A 20,375-nucleotide genomic window follows, 5' to 3' on the forward strand; every position below is an offset into this window, starting at 1 on the left:
CTAAACTGAGATTCTTTTACTATGGGACAAACCCTAAAATCGGGAAAAAATAATTGGCTTTTCCATAGAAAACGTCGACATCAGATCAGCCAAAATGTATGAGAATTTTTTTTTTTTCTGGGATTTCAGGATTTGTGCCATAATAAAAGTAGCTCAGTTTAGCGAGTAGAATCGAGCCCTGGATTTAAAGCCCCATAGTCAGAGACATCCTGTACAACAACATTTTTTCCATAGATGACGACACAAAAAGCATAAGCGGGCTGTCAACAGACTCTAGTAGCTCACGGCAGACCACACCCACACACCGGCCTCCAGTCATGAGCATAGCCAGCCACTTGAAGGACCCGCCACCAACACCGACTTCACTGGGAGATGCTGATGCTTTGAGCCTCAACGAAACTGGTACGACTGTATACTTTAAAGCTATAAATATAGAGGTCATTTTCTGACAGAGTTCTATCACTGGCCAGTGTAGTGAATCACTTGAAAGACCTGCCACCAGCATCGAAATTGCTTGGAGACGCTCTTTCTATGATCCTAAATTAAACTAGTACGATTGTGTACTTTATGGTTTTAAAAATAGGGTTTATTTCCTATGTCTCTAAGGCTCAGTTGCACCAACCACATTTAACAGACTGATTAACGTCAAACAGCAGGGAAGTATGAAATTTCCCATACAAATAAATTTACCGAACGCTTTAACTGTGACAGATGGTTTGACACACCGACCCTTAATGACAAGTGTAGTGAGTCACTTGATCGACTCGACACCGATTCTTTCTCGCAAGTATTCATTTTGAGACTTAAAAATACTAGAAGTAAACTGTACCATACACTATACTAAATAAGGTTGTATTTCCAGTGATCCGAGACGACGAACCTCTGATGGAGCCCTACGAAGCCGAGCGCCTGGTGTCCGAGAACCTCATACAACTGGAGGAGGACTTCAACCGACTGGGCGTCAGTCAGGAGAAGCCCACCACTAAAGTGGCGGTGGATCTGGAGCCGGTTGATGACTCGCCGATTTATTTCAGGTATGTTTTAGACTTTAGAGCATTATGTGTGAGATATGATGTGAATGACATCTACGTCATGCTAAATGTAATAAAATATTTAAAATACGAACTATCTATAAATACGAACGTTTACAACTTTCGTCCAAATCCGGCGCCTGCACATGCGCGTGGTTGTGAAAGGCTCTCTAACTGTTCGCTCATATAGTGCAAACATGTATGAGCTTACTAGGTAGCCAATAATGGAACGGGTTAATAACTACAAAATAAAACCGGGCAAGTGCGAGTCGGACTCGCGCACGAAGGGTTCCGTACCACAATGCAAAAACAAAAAAACAAAAAAGCAAAAAAAAAACGGTCACCCATCCAAGTACTGACCCCTCCCGACGTTGCTTAACTTTGGTCAAAAATCACGTTTGTTGTATGGGAGCCCCATTTAAATCTTTATTTTATTCTGTTTTTAGTATTTGTTGTTATAGCGGCAACAGAAATACATCATCTGTGAAAATTTCAACTGTCTAGCTATCACGGTTCGTGAGATACAGCCTGGTGACAGACGGACGGACGGACGGACGGACGGACGGACGGACAGCGAAGTCTTAGTAATAGGGTCCCTTTTTACCCTTTGGGTACGGAACCCTAAAAAACGGCAAAGTGCGAGTCGGACTAGTTCCGTATCATTACGCAGAAAACGGCAAATAAATCACGTTTGCTGTATGCCCCACTTAAATATCTATTTTATTTTGTTTTTAGTATTTGCTGTTATAGCGGCAACAGAAATACATCTGTGAGAATTTCAACTGTATATAGCTATCACGGTTCTTGAGTTACAGCCTGGTGACGATAGACGGACGGACGGACGGACAGCGGAGTCTCAGTAATAAGGCCCCGTTTTTTTACCCTTTGGGTACGGAACCGTTAAAAACTCCATGTTCGGTTTAGATTCGATGAAACCATCGTTTAAAAGGGTGACTTCGGAAACGTAACTGTATGAACGAGTAACAAAAATAATTGATCTGTCTTTATAAATGTGTTCCTACAGGAGGGTAGTGTTTTCCCCCGAGGTCCCGATCCGGTTAGACTACGTCGGCAAGCGCGTAGACCTGTCCGCGGGCCCGGTGGCCGGGCTGCTCATGGGCCTGGGGCAGCTCAACTGCTCGGAGCTCACACTCAAGAGGCTCGACTACAAGTGAGTACCTAGAATTACATCTGTCTTTATACATGTGTTCCCACAGGAGGGTAGTGTTTTCCCCCGAGGTCCCGATCCGGTTAGACTACGTCGACAAGCGCGTGGACCTGTCCGCGGGCCCGGTGGCCGGGCTGCTCATGGGCCTGGGGCAGCTCAACTGCTCGGAGCTCACTCTCAAGAGGCTCGACTACAAGTGAGTACCTAGAATTACATCTGTCTTTATACATGTGTTCCTACAGGAGGGTAGTGTTTTCCGCCGAGGTCCCGATCCGGTTAGACTACGTCGGCAAGCGCGTGAACCTGTCCGCGGGCCCGGTGGCCGGGCTGCTCATGGGCCTGGGGCAGCTCAACTGCTCGGAGCTCACTCTCAAGAGGCTTGACTACAAGTGAGTACCTAGAATCTAAATTCATACTATTTTCACTTTATTTTGACCTTTCACGGCAGTTTGTCTGCTGAAACATGACCGAAATACATATGCAGATCAATTTTATAATAGCGGATTGTTTTTTAAATAATTAGTAGACTTAGGGTCGGTTGCACCAAACCGTCGGTCACCGTTAAAGCGTTCTCAATTTTTTTTGTATGTTAAATTTCATACCACACTGCTGTTTGACGTTAATCAGTCTGTTAAATGTGGTTGGTGGAACTGGGTCTTACTCAGGTGTATCTAATGGTGGCGCCATCTCGTACACTGATTTTAGTATTATTTGTTCCAGACTTGGGCTACTAGGCCTAGAGAAGCTAGTACAATGGGCCTTGCATGAATGGTTGTCGGACATCAAGCGGCACCAGCTCCCCGGCCTGCTCGGCGGCATTGGGCCCATGCACTCGCTGCTGCAGTTAAGTAAGTAGCCAACATCCTCAACTTTGTTGACTTGGGCTACTAGGCCTAGAGAAGCTGGTACAATGGGCCTTGCACGAGTGGTTGTCGGACATCAAGCGACACCAGCTCCCCGGCCTGCTCGGCGGCATTGGGCCCATGCACTCGCTGCTGCAGTTAAGTAAGTAGCCAACATCCTCAACTTATGTTGACTTGGGCTACTTGGCCTAGAGAAGCTGGTACAATGGGCCTTGCACGAGTGGTTGTCGGACATCAAGCGACACCAGCTCCCCGGCCTGCTCGGCGGCATTGGGCCCATGCACTCGCTGCAGTTCTGACATCCCTGAAAACTTCAGTTAAGAGTAAAAATTACACTTAAAATGTTTATTTTTAATAACTTAGTTTTTTGTTAGATTCATGCTGAAACTAATTTATGAATAAAAAAATTGCCACGTTCATAAGGGTCAGTATTGCTAGTATAACAATCCTGCAACGAAAGCAGTTACAAAACCTCTATGAGAGGAGTATATCTTTGATGTTAAAAACCTCGCTAGATTTGGCTCTGAACATTTTTTTGGGGCACCTAGCAAGCTACACCTCGTTACACATTCGGAGACCCAGTTATCACTTTTTTTTTGCCACTGCTGGATAAATGCCTCCCCTCTTTCCCGCCACTTGACTCTATCTAATGCACACACCCGCCACTCCACACAGAATGTATCGAGGTTGTCTGGCCATCTACGTCTGGGCCTTCCTCTGCCCCGAGATCCATTCTGTGGGATCCACTCCGTGGCTACTTTGACCCAGCGTTCTTATCATTAAGTTTTTTTTCGGCAGTAACGGGCATACGCGACCTGGTGTGGCTGCCGGTGGAGCAGTGGCGGCGCGACGGGCGGCTGGTGCACGGGCTGCGGCGCGGCGCCGCCTCCTTCACCGCGCGCACCGCCGTCGCCGCGCTAGACATCACCACGCGTCTGCTGCAGCTCATACAGGTCTAACAACATTCATTGCCCGTATATATATTAAACTGTGAGGCGGTTCCAGACAGTTGGAACACACGTATCTGAGCGTTTCTTTTAGTTTTTACCATTTTTAGGGTATCATATCTCAAAAGGAAAAAACGGAACCCTTATAGGTCTTCTATCCCATTTATTTAATAGAACTTGTGTTCAAAAATAACTCCTATCTGTGTTTTTCTAATAATTATCTGGTGCTTTATTTCACCTTATTGAGCTACGGAAGCCTACCAGAAACACATAAGGGAAGGAATGGAAAGATTCGCTAGATTATGGTAGGCTTCCGTAGCACATTACTTAGCGTCATAAAAATTGTTTGTTTATGGCAGGCGACGGCAGAGACGGCGTTCGACATGCTAACGCCCGCGCCGACGCTACAACTGGCGCCGGCGTACGAGCGCCGCGAGCGCCGCCGCCGCCGCCGCCGCGACCCCGCGCGCATGCCGCAGGACATCCGCCAGGGCGTCGCCACCGCCTACCACACCGTTAAGGAGGTAAGTGCGAGACGCGGTGTACAAATAAGTGCCGTATACGAGGTAGATAGTTATCGTATCGATAGAAGTTTTGTTGGAATGCTAAATAAATCATCCAATAGTAGATTGTACCCGTCCATACATAAGTAGATTGTATCCATTTTTATCCGAAGGAATTTATATACATATTAGACGAGGATAAACAATTGACATATATACCTGAGTTATATACTCTACTTTTCACTTCGATTGTACTGGGGCCGGTCGGAAACACGCCGATCGGGGGCGCGCCGGCATGGCTTCCAGTTTTATGGCAAAATTTGTACTTTATTGTTAAGTCAAGATGGGTAGATGATTTTACTTTATGCTCTAGAACATAATAAGCAATTTTAAAGTCGAACTTTACGAGCATGAGAAGTGAACAAGTTATTAAATTTTCGAAAAATAGGATGTTACACTTTTTTTCTAGAAACACCTAAATACATATTGCAAATGAAATGCCCTCAAGAGCTGTTTCCATAATCATGCAGGGCTTCGCCGAGACGGCGGCAACGATGGCGCTGGCGGCGCGCTGCTCGAGCGGGGTGGGCGTGCTGCGGCACCTGCCGGGCGCCGCGGTGGCGCCGCTGGCGCTGGCGGCGGGCGGCGCGGCCGACGTGCTGGGCGGCGTGCGCGCCTCGCTCGCGCCGCACCAGCACCGCGACAGCGCCGACAAGTGGCGCGCGCACTGACACACGGTGGGTCATCATCATCATCATCATCTCAGCCATAACACGTCCACTGCTGAACATAGGTCTCCCCCTTTTTTGGGTGGTGAATGCCATAATCGCCACGCTTGGCCGACGGGTTGGCGATCGCAGTCGAGTACACCGAATTTGAGGGACGCTTCTGCCCGTCCACCGGTGGTCTTGGACGTGGTTTAAGGACATACCCGGGTCCTGGACGTAGTTTAAGGATATACCCGGGTCCCACGGTGGGTACTACTACATTAATGCGGTACTGTAAGATGATGGACGAAAGTTGATTGTGATCTGATTTTCCTAAATTGTGTAAATACATTATGTATTCTGTAATCTGATGTGTACAGTGATTTGGTTTCGACTGTAATGCTGTATGTTTTCAAATAAATAAACAAATTAAACCACTGAGGGCCACTTGCACCATTCACTTATCTGGGGTAAACACCCCAGTACAATTTGACACTGGGTTAACGGTTTAACCGCCTAACCCCGGGTTAATGGGATGTTGAGTCTTATCCTTCAGCCACGGCCTGGACGCAAGCAGAGTAGACGGGCGGCGCGTGTGGTGGAACCACCACCATAAAATACAAGATACCGTATGCCATCGAAAACTCTCAAATTGTACTTTTATCTTATACCTTTAAACTATATACGTAATTCTTGTATATTTATATATAAATTTATAAACATACAAGAATTATATTCGGGGACCTCGGAAACGAGTCTAACGATTTCGATGAAATTTGCTATATGTGGATTTTCGGGGACGAAAAATTGATTCTCTCTATCTCTGGGAAAACGCACATTATTTAGTTTTATTTTATTTAAGATTAATGGTCAATTTTATCTTTTACAGGACAAGTACGTCGCACACGATGAGTAGCTTCGATGAAGAAAAAATTCAACAATACTTTACACTGGTAAACAATTATACAGTACATAAACTTGTTAAGAATTGCTCATTTTAATTTACGATCAACGGAATATCACATCCACTTGTGTTCAAATTTCTAAACGTTCCTACCATTCGCCCCCTTTCATAATGTTATGTAACGTTTCGAGCACTCTTAAAAGGGTGGATAAATTAATTTTAAACATTTCAAGGTACTACTATTATTAATTATTGTAAAAAAATCGCCAAAAACAAAGTTTTGATACGATGTATTTTTGTAGTCATTATCATTCGTTTGTGATCATTTGATCAACTGAAATACAATTATTACAACGTAATATTGTACACATTATAACATTTGCAAGTACAGCTTGGCAAAAAAGAGTTAAAATTAAAAAGTGGCAACACCGTAGTGTCGTCCCGTTTTCTTATATAAATTGGTTTGAAAGAGACGACACTATTACGATGTTGCCACTTTTTAATTTCTACTCTTTTTTTGCCAAGCTGTATAAGAGGACATTAAAGACGTGTAGTTGTCTGGCAGCTAACACATCGCCTAGCTGATTTGTGTAGAACATAGCCATACATTGTACTATTGACGTTCTCATAAGATGTCAAATTATATTCGAAATATTATCCTATACTTAGGTCTAGCATGAAAACCGCTTTTTGTATTTTCTGCGTCCTGTCTAAGGCTGCGGTTCTGCCGACACGAAGAACTGCAAAATGAAAGGAGATTCGAAGGAATTAAAGCTTGTTTTCTTGTTCATCCCTTCTCCGCTCCGTGACAGTAAAACCACAGCCTAAGAGCCCTTGTACATCGCGACTTTTTTACGCGCTATTGACGCGTTTGTATAGATACACACGCGATTCGCACGCAAGTCAGACGCAGCTTGTAGACCTTTGCACACCTACAGCGATGCAGGCGCGCCGGCTATGCGCCTGTAGCTATTATATAGACGCGATGCTAACGCGTCGTCGACCCGCGTTTTCGGAACGCTGAAAATTCGTAGGTTAGTATTTGTGGAACAACCATGCGACTAAAATAGGCGTATAAATGCAAGGACACATTTAAATTTTATCAATAGTTTATATCGATAGGGATTTCACTAATAGGTACATTAGTTTTCAAATTTTTAGATTTAAACTTTTTCAAATATATGGTGCTTAATTTTAGTAGCATTTAATTTAGAGCATTTAGTTGCTTGTACGTTTCAGTTTTTATTTTAATTTGTTGATGTAAATAATTTTTCAAATTGTTAGAACAGCAGTTCAACCGCCATAAAGAAAATTATGTGGCATCAATAGGTAATATAATTTTCTTTGTGACGACAGGGTTTGGTGCCATGACATGATATTGTTGTAAATACAAGCGCGTAGGAATAATAATCATTAATTGCACCAGTATGACTCCTTAGCTCAAAAAGTTTGAAATTGGTCCGTTTCGGCAGATACGCAAAAAGAAGTGGACCCGCTTTAAGGACACAAATCTATCAGTTCTTATAAACTCAAATAAAGGTGAATAAATGACAATTTACAATCTGACGATTTGTTTCCATTGCAATTTCTTTTTTGTATACAGGGTGTTTGGTACATTGTTTGCCAAATTAAAACGGCAGATAGGTTGAGTCATTTGCTATCTTGTCAGGCCTAGAAAAAAAAAGGCCATCGTTTTTTTTACTACTACGCAAGTAAAAATTTGATAATTACGATATACTGGCATAGAAATGAAAAAAAAAATGTGCGCCAAATTAAAAATTTCTAGGCATGAGAAGATAGCAAATGACTCAAGCTATCTGCCGTTTTAATTTGGCAAACGATGTACCAAACACCCTGTATAAAGCTACTCCTTTCTATCGGATCGGATGTGATTGTGAAGCTTATAACTACATTAACTTATACTTAAAACTTGCACATTTGATATGTGTAGCATCCAAAATTGATGTATCATTATATCACGGTGCGTAGCCAAGATGCCAATCGTTTACGCTCCGTAGCGAACGAAGCGAAACTGTCTATGTCGCACTAATATAGAAGAGTGATAGAGAGATATTACCGTATAGTTCGCTACGGAGCAAACGATTCGCAACTTGGCTAGGCCACCTAGTGATTTTAGTTTTTTCATGGGCCGAATATAACGTCCAAAATCAACCAAGGAGGAAGATGTCTAGATTCTAAACTTTGTACTCATAGAGATAAAGGTTTACTTTGGCAGTACAGTAGTAATGTAACGCGCTTGATTTTACAAAAACCTGTAGATTTTACAAAATCTAAGGGTGGTATTCCACCTATCCCATTTCTTTGTCCAATGTGTATTGCGTCCACGTTTTGCTTTAATGAGAGAGTGAGACGCACTGACATTGGTCAAAGAAATTGGATAGGTGGAATACCATCCTTAGAAATGTGATATGAAACGTCTAAAATTATCTAGAATTGCAATTGACTCAATCAAATGCGACTGGCTTAATGTTAAGAGGAGTAAACATAATTAAAATATTCTATATAACATTTTTAAATATTAGGTATGTATAATACACCTTATATAACTTGTGTTGCGTTGTGGTGTAACATCCCTTTAAACGGTATTATGTATACTTGTCTCATGTATACATCGATTGAGTATCCTTTGCACACCAAAAACTTAATAAGCCGGTCTTTGCTGTCGCGCAGCCGGGTAAAAAGTATGTAGTTTATCGGGATGGTACAATGCAAACTGACGGTTTGTTTCTATCAAAATGTGACAAATACTTGTAGTTCATGGAGATAATAGCTACTTTCAATTATTGTCACAACTTAGTAATTTTATTTAATTACCTGAAGATGTGAAGCAGACTGCCCTAAGATAGGAAGAACGAATGATATATTGATGCAGTCATAGTATTGGCCATGTCCGTGTTAGAGTAAACCACCATCAGCGCACATAGTGTCATAAATGGAATTATCCAGTCGTGTGTTTATATTGCTCGGAATTAGTCTAATTTACCTGTATGAGTGTTTTCCTTATGAAACCATACCTAGAGGTAGCATATCGAAAAAAAATCGTCGACATCAGAAGTAGCTAAGCGGGCCATATGTTTAACACAAAAAACAATGACCTAAACACTACTTTGTCATGAAAAGAGCCCCCGTAGCCAGGGCTCGGAACCGGTATTTTTTTAAAACCCCGAAATAGACCAATATTTTGAATTATTATATGCTTTGTACGAAGGACCGAGTCATATATTTAGGTAACAACTTCGTATTATTAGATTGTCTCACTAAAAATGAAATAATAAACCAAAGAACGAACCGAACCTAATAATACCGGTATTTTTGTATGGAGCAAATACCGGTTTCCGACCCCTGCCCGTAGCTGCTATTTTCCAGCGTATGGTGATAGCACAGAAAACCGCCTGTGGTTGGTCTGTGGGTGATAGAGAGAGTGCTAAAGTGCATTTCACCTAGGGTTACCAGATACAAATTTAGAATTTCCTGACAAAATTCCTGATTACCGAATATTTTTCCTGACTTTTGGTATTTTTGAGTGGGGGTTCTAGCCCCGGGATGGCGGCCCGATTAAGTCGATAGCCAGATACGCAGGTAGGTAGTGCAATAATTGTATTATTTTGGTGGGTTAGTAGTTAACTTTAGTCCGATAAAACAAGATGTTTTACCTACATTATTTCATCTTGCCTACATCTATGTATGTATGCTTGAGTAAAGATTTCTTAATTAATAATTACGAAGTTATTAATAAGTTGAGTGGATCTCATTTATTATTTTTTTACAATGTTTTTGGATTAATTTAATTACATAAAATGGTACTTTATAAAAAAAGTCGGGCAATTAAAAAAATCCTGACATTGTCGTGTTCCGTCTCCATTCCTGACAAAAGGCCAAAATTCCTGACATGTCAGGAAAATACCTGTCATCTGGTAACCCTAATTTCACCATCAATTGGGTACCTACCTCTTGGGGTGATCTGCTTGACATATAGTTCTATAGAATTTATAAATAATGGACCGATATATTTAATTAGTTCTTGTGATGACATTTATAAACGTGTGATCCTCTAGCAGTAAACTAAGACTTTATTGCAATCGAAATATTTTATTTTGTTATTATCTTGAAGCAACAGATTGAAAGTTTTATGTTAGTTTATTCATCAAAAGTCAGTCTTTATAGAAAATAAATAAAATTGACACTTTATTCGATGTTTTATTTCAAAATATGATGTTGTCGTCAGTTAACCTTTTGGACACTTATGACCGATATAATTATATATCCGCACTGCAGACCGATTAATCGATCGCAGACCACAGAGCCAGTTAGACCTACGTGCATATGTATAAAGTTCAATTTTGACACTTGGGTAACGTGGCGTCCGAGTGACAGCTTTTCTGTTTGACACGGCGTCGAAAAGGTTAAAATCACAATTATATATCCGATTATATCTAAGTTGCAAAACATCGAGGAGGTTAAAAGGGTTGCGCCTTCAACCGAGGATGATACACCGTAATTTTATTAGTATGCATTACTATCCTCCTAAGGCTCACGGTCATACTACTACAGTACTTATTCAATTCTATGAAATTTAAATCATATTCAATTATAATAGAGTTGCATTTCTTTTGTTTCAATCAATTTTCAAACAAAACTAGTTCAACTCTATTTCCCACACTATAGGTTCACATTACAGTAGTAAATTTTCGTTTTCATTTGTATGGGTGGGCCTGGGCCTCTTAAATTTATTCCGTACACAAAATCTTCAGAAATTGAATTAGTATTAGGCGTTAACCAAATTTTAGGCGATACTTGAATAGTAATTTAGTTAATGTTTGTTACTGTTATCATACTAATATATATGTGAATAAATAAAACACAATGAACTATAAACATTTATTGAACACTAAATTACATTACGGCCTAAAACTAATCTAATTTGCTTCCTCAGTCTTTTCTTCCGGATACTTGTCAGTGAGGAAACTCTTTACCTCTCCATATTCAACCTTCAAGTTTTTCCTGATCTTCTCGTGATTCCTAAACTTCTCATATTTATTCAGGAATATTTCGTAGTGAGGCATGGTCTCGTAAAACCGGGGGAATTTCTTTTTCCTCAATATAACTTTGTCATTCATGACATACTGGATAAAGTCTAAGGTTTCGTCTTTACGTATTTCCTCTTTGGTCCTCACTTCACTAGGACTTGCTATCACTTTAGGGTAGTATTCATTTTCTTGGCGATACTCAACTAGGTGAAGTTTCTTTTCCTCAGCCAGCTGTTGGTGTGTCCTCTGAAAATGAAGTGTATTTTGTTGATATAATAGTTTTAAACTATAACAGTCAGTAGTAATCAAGTTAATTTTCGGTTACATTTTTATTATTTACTGTTCTTTTTTTAGGGTTCCGTACCCAAAGGGTAAAACGGGACCCTATTACTAAGACTTCGCTGTCCGTCCGTCCGTCCGTCTGTCCGTCCGTCCGTCTGTCACCAGGCTGTATCTCACGAACCGTGATAGCTAGACAGTTGAAATTTTCACAGATGATAGGATTCCGTACCCAAAGGGTAAAACGGGACCCTATTACTAAGACTTCGCTGTCCGTCCGTCCGTCCGTCCGTCCGTCTGTCACCAGGCTGTATCTCACGAACCGTGATAGCTAGACAGTTGAAATTTTCACAGATGATGTATTTCTGAACAAATACTAAAAACAGAATAAAATAAAGATTTAAATGGGGCTCCCATACAACAAACGTGATTTTTGACCAAAGTTAAGCAACGTCGGGAGGGGTCAGTACTTGGATGGGTGAGTTGGGTGTGTTTTTTTTTTTCATTATGGTACGGAACCCTTCGTGCGCGAGTCCGACTCGCACTTGCCCGGTTTTTTTAACTATCCACTCTTTTTGCCTTTAAGTACCTATTACCTATAAGCTTGCAGGAGTATAGTTAATAATGTCGTAATACTTGTAACTAATAAGATCAAAACAAACCTGTTGAAGTAGTCCAATGAAGAAAGCCTTTACAATGTGCTGTAAGTTGTTAGAGCCCTCAACCTTTGCTCGGATGTCCTTGATGCCAATAGCCTCGCAGATTTCCTTGATGGCTCTGTGGCAGCTAAGCCCGTAGCCTTCATTTTTCTTCTGTACAAATATTTTTGTCTTACCAAATGCTGTGTAGAAATCGTGGAAGACTGAAAAATAAAATATCCTTATAAAAGTTTTGTCATAAAATAATACTCCATTGAATTTGTCATTTAAATACCAGCCAAAACAAATTTTATGTTCAAACAATATTTTGTAAGGTCCATAAAAAAAGTGGTGTTTCAATGTAATGTAATCTCACTTACTTGTGTGTCCATTGTAAATTTCAAAATGCATTAATTTCTGTCCGGCTCGATTCCTGGCTTTCCTCAGGGCAGCAGATGCCTCTTTTGACCGTCCAAAACCAAATCCAGCCAGTCCTTGCTTGTTGCCAGTTACTACCTAAATGATAAACAATATTTAGTAATAAATCATTTAAAAAATAGTATTATGTTGTATTCACACTGGTTTGTCCAATTCCTGGCAACCTCATACTTTGCATTTGGCAACTGAAATGGTTGTTAACCCAGTTTAATGGCTCTATAAATTTAAGAAGGTTTACTGACCATTGCCTGGTAGTTCCTAGTACGGCCAAGACTTCCTTTCATAATAAGTAGGGAACGAAGCTGGAGCACTTTGGTGTCAAACCCAACAAATTCATCTGTAATAAATATTATAAAGATTAGTACTTTAGATTCAATCATAAACAAAAATTACAGCTCCCGTTTGATTGATTGAAAATGTGATCAATAGAGATTATTTATGCTTTTAAATTTTTTTTATGTGTATGAAACATTGTATATTAAGGCAATGTTAAAGACTAACCAAAATTCTTAGATTTTGCACTACTATTACTAGAAAAGTATTCTTAGATATGCAATTACAGTATTGAGTTAGGTTTCACAAGCAATTTTAATATATATACTGATGATAACTTTTAACATACCTTCACCAATTGGATCCGGGGGTCCAATACTTCTGCCTGGCATTCGGGTGCCGGACCAACCTCTCTCAATAGGGCTAAGCTTCAGGCGGCGGAATTTAGTCATGGAATCCCGAAGCTTAATGAGTTTATCCATTCTGAATATGAAGTAATTTTAAATGTGGTAGGATAACATTTAGGAAACAAAAAAGGTGTGAAAAACACTTAACACAAAGCATTAATTCAGTTGTTAGGCAGTTCAAGGCTAACTCTTAAAATATTTAATTTTTTTTAAATCATAATTATCACAAATTAATAATTAATACTGTTACATAAATGTATGTAGGTATTATAGGCTGCTGCAATTCTGTGCAATAACTGCATAGTCAAACAAAGAAGAGACAGGCGTCTTTCTCAGGATGGTACATCTATGTTAAGATTTCCTTTCCTTTACCTTTCTGGGTCATCTGGCAGGCGTTGCTGTTTCAGAAGTTCTCTCCCGCGAATGACAGGGGCAGACAGACCAGGCCACAACATGTTGATCTTGCCCACACCAATCATCTGACCGCGGTTGAGATCACGAATCCTGATACGCCCCGCGCCCTTACCACGACCCTTTTTAGCACCAGGGTTACTTACTGAAGTTACTGACTTCCATAATTTCTCTGCAGGTACTGTAGGCATAAAATATAACCTCATTAATGGTAGTTGCTAAATAAAGACATTTTATAAGATAAAACTCCGTTTTACTTACATTTGTTGAAAAAATTTACACAAGCAACTGATGTAGTGCCCAGGTTCCTTTTGAGGTTAGCAGCGGCATAGTTAACTAATAAAGGCGCTGGTTTGTACAGTAAGCTTATTGGCCTACTTAAAATATTTCCCAAACTAAGTAATCTAGTAGTCATGATTACAGTTTTACTTTACAAGTCTTTGTTTATTTTATAAAATAAAAGCCATAGCCTGCATATCAGCAGGCTAATGGCTGACAAAAGTGACAGTTCGTTTTGACGTATTAAAGGCGTTTTTTTTAACCGTAACTTTCATTGCATGGGCTCGGTTTGTGAGAGACACTATCTTGGCCAAGTCCGGGTGGTGTGCCAAGATACAATTTCTTATATTTTTTACAAAGAACGCAACCTTATTTTGACATTTGTTTTACGTGGCCGCTACTTTCAGCTGAGGTGCAGCTTTTTGTTTGCCTTCAAAAGGATTTTACAGATAACTTTTGTCGTGTTTAATATTACCAGCTGTACCTTATGAAAATTATCAATATACCAACAGTCATAGTAAATCATGGGTCTCTGCAAATGTCCAAAACGACGAGTTACAAATCAGTTTTGTTTCGAACACAGAGTAAATGTTTGTGAATATTGTATGGTCACGAATCACCCTAAGGTAATTTACTATATTTTTATAATGATTACTATAGAAGGTAATTTTGCTATTGCAATTTGCTACTTATGCAGTTAAAACAGCATTTCTTATTTCTAATGAAATTTGTATTTATTAGTAACAGTAGTGTTGGAATTCATTATCTTATTATTGACCGCAAAATAATGTAAGAACCAAAGCAAACTTTACATAGAATTCATGTTTTCTTCTCAATTTAACACTTTCGCAACCGGGCAAAAAACGGCGCACTACCCCAGAAACCGGTCCTCTATATCTGCGTACAAAACAACCCGCTGGGCGGGTTGTCCGGCATCTGACCAAACATTACGAGTGCCTACCACGCGGGTTCTCGGTAGTCAAAGTGTTAATAGTCAATTACCATTTCAGTGCATAATTCAATCATACCTGCAGTGGCTACAGGACAGTGACTACAATCCTATCTGTGAAATTTGCACAAACAGCTTAAGTGAGGGCGAGTGTATTCGACTCACTTGTTACCGTAAGTATTTTCTATTATTAGAAAGTACTCAAACAGTAAACAATATGTAGAAGTGAATTTGCAGGAAATACAAAAAGGAATACAATTCATAACATTATTGTTTGATTTTATGGCGTGATTAGACTTTCTTGTTTTCAACTTACAAGTTTTGATTTGACTGAAACAAAATTTTGCATAACACTCTTTTTCTACACCGGTTAATGACAGTGAATTTTGTCCAGATGTATTCCACTGGGCTTGCACTGAGGCCCGATACCGGGCACTCCCTCGAACCACGGCCCCAGCAGGTTACCAATGTCCATCATGTGCTACTCCAGTATTCCCACCTCAGAATCTTGTGTCCCCGGTGGCCGATGTGCTGAGAGAAAAACTGGCAGGTGTCAACTGGGCCCGGGCGGGGCTTGGTCTACCTTTGGTAAGGCACATTTTTATAGGTTTAGCTGTAACTTGTTAAGTATTATTCGGTAGGCATCGGAGTTTTCATCGCATGGTAAGTTTATAGTGAGCTACAGAATCAGACATTCATTTTCATGTTAATATAAACTCCATGACTCACTATAATTAATCTTACCATGCAATGAAAACTCCAATGCCTGTTAATTGGACTAACTTGACCCTTATTTATTTAGTATAATAAGATTTTGATCAAATGGTTGACCTATGGTGATGGTCAAGTCATCAAGGTCTAACATATTGTTATAACTTTGTATATTTACATGTTTATGCTAAATTAGTTGCATAGTTTTCTTAGATATTCACCATCACACACTCATTGAATCTGCTTTTGCGGGTGCCTTGGTATGCAAGCTAGACTCGCATGTGGCCTTGTTATTTATTTTCCACATTATATTGTGTCTAAAGCAAAAACAAATGGTCTATAATACACTATTAGATTTTACATATGTTGTTTAATTAAGCCAAGCCGCCTAAGTACGTAGCATGGCCATTGTTTAAATAATTGATCATTGTTCAACCTTAAAAATATTGCGTCACCTATTTACTTTTTGCGTTACATCATATTGGCAATAAAAAAATACTGTTGAATACATAGAACAAACCGCATCATGAAGGTATTGTGGCGCGAAGCAGCTCAGTATGTAAAGTCGTGCCTCGCCAGAGGCAAAAAAACCACGTCTTCACAGACCTATACATTATGAGGGCAGTTTAGCTATATCAGTACTACACAGCTTTCAGAGGACCAAGACCTAAAAGCCGCAGTCCGACGCAGTCAGTCGCCCGAGTTCTATGCCAGCGCAGACTCCCAGCGCGGCACGCCGGTCGGAGCGAGCGACGATGAGTCCACACGTAACAACGGCGCCCAACATTCCATAGTACAGATACCTGACGAACACATGTATGACCACACTTCTGTCAAGAGGAGCGACAGTTTACAAGGTCAGTGAAAGTATTATTCAATTGCATGAGTTGAGTTCAAGACTCCGATGGCTCGGGCACGTGGTCCGTATGGGTGAAGAACGAACGGTTTGGAGAGCGTACTCGGGCCGTCCGGATGGTTGACGACCGGTTGGGCTAGAGCGATGAGGTCGTGAAAGATCTGAACGAGCTCGGTGCCGTCGATTGGACAGAAACGGCGCTAGACAGAGAAGCATGGCGTTCCTTAGTGTCAGAGGCCAAGATCCACTTCGGGTCGCTGCGCCACGGCACTAAGTAATTATGAGTTGAGTTCTCGCGCGCGACTCCATACATCTAGCGTGTCAAATACGCTAATCAAATACGCGCGCGAGAACCTGCTAGCCGGTCAGAGAGGGCTAATGAATCCTGTGCTGTTACGTGAAATGCCAAATTATTTCCATTACGCTTATGGGCAATAACATTTTATGGAGGTAATGAGGGATGAGTATTTTTAATTAGAAAAAGTAGTGTGAATACTTAGCGAAGACTAACATATGCATCTCTTTTATTAACGGGACGATGTACAATACCTCATTTTCTCGCCGCTGGTTGGGCATATACCTATTGAGGCCCGTAGTATTTAGATCCGCTGTCTGCAGGTCGTACAACGCTATTAATTGTGTATCTAGCTAGACTATATCTTGGGGGTGAATCCTCTATGTTGTAATAACCCTTTAAAAGTTAGTGTAGTAATAAATGTACATGCATAATAATTATTAAAGTTTTTTAACTATTCCCATATTCAATAACAGGTGGTCAAGCTCCGAGAAAAGGATTTAAGGCCGTGGACAATGCGAAACCATCGACGTTCGACCATGACGAAAACAAGTACAAACAGAAATCGACTTTCGCCTGGATCAGCCGGTGGTGGAAGTATGTATTACATTCTAATATAGCGCCTACCGTAATCTTACGTTTAGACATAAACCTACTTTGCGTAGTAAGCACACACACGCACAACAAAGTGAATTAATTGTATTCTAACATAATACATTGAAGAAACCTTTCCTTTCACATGCTTTGCATGTAGCACCTGCTCCTAAATTAATTACGTACATATTTATCTTGAACGCACTGTAAATGGTAACACTAAAGCTATTTATTATTTCTGTTATCAGAAATACTCTACCATCATCGCGGGTACGAAGAGCCGGAGGCATCTACCGCCGCTACTGGATCCTCCTGTTTGTAATCATAGCTGTAGTCATAGTGTTACTAGTGCTCAGCCACAGAGACGTTGACGAGGAAAACCCCTTCGGGTTCATTCAGGACGAGGACCACAGGATTCTTCAGAAAAACTGACAGATTAGAAGCAATACAATTTTGAAGTAACATAGCAGCTAAATGCTATACTATTTATGTTATGTATAAAGTGAAGCAATCTTATAGTGATATATAATTACTAATAAATCATATACTAATTTAATATCTGGAGATGCTGTACAGAACCTTTTACCTAAATAAAAAACGTTATGAAATGAAATCAGATTTGTTCTTTATGGGTACTTTATTATAAACATAAAAACAAACGGTATACAGATTATACAGATAATAAATACTTTGAGCCCACTAGAATTTAAGTTACTTAAATATTACATTATTTTAATACATGTGCTTGCTTCTTTGTTCAAGAACAGAACAGAGAAAATGTCATTGTAGAAATCTGGATAGTACTCGCAGGCGCGGCGACAGTCCGGCATCCAATTCATTTCCAACAATTTGGGTTGTATGACTTTTTCTGACCCTCTAGTCTCCCAACTTAGCATTATGTCAGCTGCATACAGAGCCCTGGACTGGGGACTCTCTGCAATACCACAAGGTGCTTTTTTACTAGTTGCTGCAGCAAATAATTCTGCAAACATCTTAAATATTGATTGTTCAACTTCATCCCAGTTATAGTCACCATATTGACTAGCCCAAGCAGTCTTGAATTCCGCACAGAGCATTCTGTGCAAAGTTGCATTCTCATTGTAGTTCATTACAGTAAAGTGTTGCTCATAATCCTCAAAGTTGCTCAGAGCAAATGACTTGTTTGAAAATCTAAGGAAAAAGTTGCTATAGACATAGACACTTGTAGGATTAACTGATTTCAACAGAACAACATATCTGATATCAAACTTTACTTGACCAATCTCAGGTCTTTCAAACAGTACTGGGCTTTCTAAATATTTCTGAGCAATCTTTGGTCCACTTAAAGGTAAACGGCACAGGAAATCTAAATTATCAGTTATGTATGTGTCTAATCCCCTTGCAAGGTTGTATGGTTTGCAAATCCAATGATTGTCCAATCCTGCCATCTTTCTCTGCATGTAACATGCAACCAAGTTTGATAATTCTGTCTTCATGTTAAATGTAGTTGGCAACCACACAGGCTGAGTGTCAAACTTGTCTTTAGATGCTGAATCTTTCTTGGCTGCTCTTCTCGAAACAATAGCCAAAAGATCTTTAACTGTCAGAACATATTCAAATGGAAACTGGTTAACAAATTTTGAAGGAAATGATTCACTTAATTCTTTGAAACTTTTAAAATGTGTTGTATACCACAGGACATCAGCATCATCTTCATTGTCAACTATTTCAAATGCAGAGTCTGTCAAGTACTGATTTATAAATGTGTATTCTGAAAATACCTTCAATTTATCCCCACGCTGGACATTTTTTAATAATTCAAGATTTGGCAGAGTCTCTACAATATGTCCTTCTAGAAAATAATTCTGCCCAGGCTCCTTCTGAGAAAAATCATCATGAAAATGGTCATAATGTTTCCAAGGAATCAGCATTGCCTCTCTCTGCAGAGGATCAGAGTATGCTCCCTCCACAAAGTTCCTTGTAATAGAATCACCTTCTTCCACATTTTCAATAGGGAAGAGCAAAGTGAAAGTTATTTGCTCCGGTACAAATATAAATGGCACAGCCCTAAAGTTAGGGTTGTCCGAGTGGGTGATCCCAGATCCTAGTTCGTCTAACACATACCAAAGTGGCACCCTTTCCTCAACCGAGAACTCATTCCCTCCAATAGCATATGTGTGAGCGTATTTCCAGACGTTTTCTGAAACTTTTTCAATCTTGTCTTCATTTGAATCACCCTTTATTTGCATGAGAAAACACATCCTTTCCAAAAGTCCAGGTACATTTCTTAGACAATTTTGAACATTGTTTGCCTTAAAAGTCCAGGCATGATCAATCAAGTAAATATGAGACGGGTCTGAACGTTCAATGTCGCATAATGCTACAACGGCCCAGAGCGGATCATAGCTTTTCTTCTCAGCGTCCTCGTAATCGATTTGTACTAATTGGAATGTGGACCCGGAATCAAATATCTGATCGTATAACTTCTTGCAAAGAACGGGCCAAAAGTGCTCAGGAACGCCAGACAAAAGCAATTGAGGTTTGTGCATAGCTATGAATGTGTTATACTTTGATACCCCGTCCATTTTGGAAGGGAGTAAAAACGAAGAACGAGAAAATTATATTCAGTGCACTGATTTTTTTAGGTTATTTCATTAAGTCAATCACTAACCTAGCGTCAAGTGTCAAAACAAAATTAAAAGGCATATCGGATGCGTTCGGAAAAAATAGTTTAATAGTCGTAACAGACTTGACCTCGACGCAAGTATTGATAGTGTGTAAGGTGGTTGGAGTACTTGTGTTAAGGACGCAGCTATAAGTCGGAACGAGAAAGAGATAAGCTCCAAGCTCGCGGTGCGGTGCGATAATCTGTTACGGCTATTAAACTACAGGTAAACTATTTATTATAGAAAACTAGAAATATGGTAAAGCTAGAATCCTGAAAGACGGTATCACTTTGGTTATATCCTCTAAGGTATCACTACACCTTATAAAACAGTCCCCCGCCGCGTCTGTATGTTTGTTCGCAACAAACTCAAAAACTACTGAAGGGATTTTTATACGATTTTCACCTATTCTTGAGGAAGGAAAGCCGG

The 20,375-nt window shown here is 40.1% G+C and overlaps 5 protein-coding genes across 5 annotated transcripts in view; 2 read left to right on the forward strand and 3 right to left on the reverse strand.

Annotated features, from left to right (window-relative positions):
- LOC134673042 (autophagy-related protein 2 homolog A) overlaps nucleotides 1-10,332 on the forward strand; it is a 37,109-nt gene extending 26,777 nt beyond the window's left edge. The window contains exons 31-38 of the mRNA XM_063530982.1: nucleotides 235-402; nucleotides 863-1,034; nucleotides 2,056-2,202; nucleotides 2,920-3,047; nucleotides 3,861-4,015; nucleotides 4,369-4,533; nucleotides 5,043-5,249; nucleotides 6,109-10,332. Of these exons, the coding sequence (XP_063387052.1) occupies nucleotides 235-402; nucleotides 863-1,034; nucleotides 2,056-2,202; nucleotides 2,920-3,047; nucleotides 3,861-4,015; nucleotides 4,369-4,533; nucleotides 5,043-5,243 (1,136 nt within the window). The 3' untranslated portion in view covers nucleotides 5,244-5,249; nucleotides 6,109-10,332. The remainder of the gene's footprint in view (nucleotides 1-234; nucleotides 403-862; nucleotides 1,035-2,055; nucleotides 2,203-2,919; nucleotides 3,048-3,860; nucleotides 4,016-4,368; nucleotides 4,534-5,042; nucleotides 5,250-6,108) is intronic.
- Nucleotides 1-20,375, reverse strand: part of LOC134673527 (F-box only protein 11) — a 338,938-nt gene that overhangs the window by 263,867 nt on the left and 54,696 nt on the right. The gene's annotated exons all lie outside the window — the stretch shown is intronic.
- Nucleotides 11,011-14,127, reverse strand: LOC134673658 (small ribosomal subunit protein uS5m). The gene is made up of 7 exons (XM_063531667.1): nucleotides 13,879-14,127; nucleotides 13,579-13,798; nucleotides 13,149-13,282; nucleotides 12,769-12,863; nucleotides 12,469-12,604; nucleotides 12,113-12,312; nucleotides 11,011-11,417 (listed from the first exon to the last, which is right to left on the reverse strand). The coding sequence occupies exons 1-7, from the start codon at nucleotides 14,030-14,032 to the stop codon at nucleotides 11,061-11,063; spliced, it is 1,296 nt and encodes a 431-aa protein (XP_063387737.1). The 5' UTR covers nucleotides 14,033-14,127; the 3' UTR covers nucleotides 11,011-11,060.
- Nucleotides 14,272-17,914, forward strand: LOC134673479 (zinc finger protein-like 1). The gene is made up of 6 exons (XM_063531474.1): nucleotides 14,272-14,522; nucleotides 14,907-15,018; nucleotides 15,240-15,433; nucleotides 16,206-16,413; nucleotides 17,184-17,304; nucleotides 17,550-17,914. The coding sequence occupies exons 1-6, from the start codon at nucleotides 14,421-14,423 to the stop codon at nucleotides 17,731-17,733; spliced, it is 921 nt and encodes a 306-aa protein (XP_063387544.1). The 5' UTR covers nucleotides 14,272-14,420; the 3' UTR covers nucleotides 17,734-17,914.
- LOC134673480 (tubulin--tyrosine ligase-like protein 12) lies at nucleotides 17,938-19,943 on the reverse strand. The gene has a single exon (XM_063531475.1). It carries the CDS (start codon nucleotides 19,863-19,865, stop codon nucleotides 18,024-18,026), a length of 1,842 nt encoding a protein of 613 aa, XP_063387545.1. The 5' UTR covers nucleotides 19,866-19,943; the 3' UTR covers nucleotides 17,938-18,023.

The sequence above is a fragment of the Cydia fagiglandana genome, chromosome 18, assembly GCF_963556715.1.
Source record: "Cydia fagiglandana chromosome 18, ilCydFagi1.1, whole genome shotgun sequence".
Taxonomy (NCBI): domain Eukaryota; kingdom Metazoa; phylum Arthropoda; class Insecta; order Lepidoptera; family Tortricidae; genus Cydia; species Cydia fagiglandana.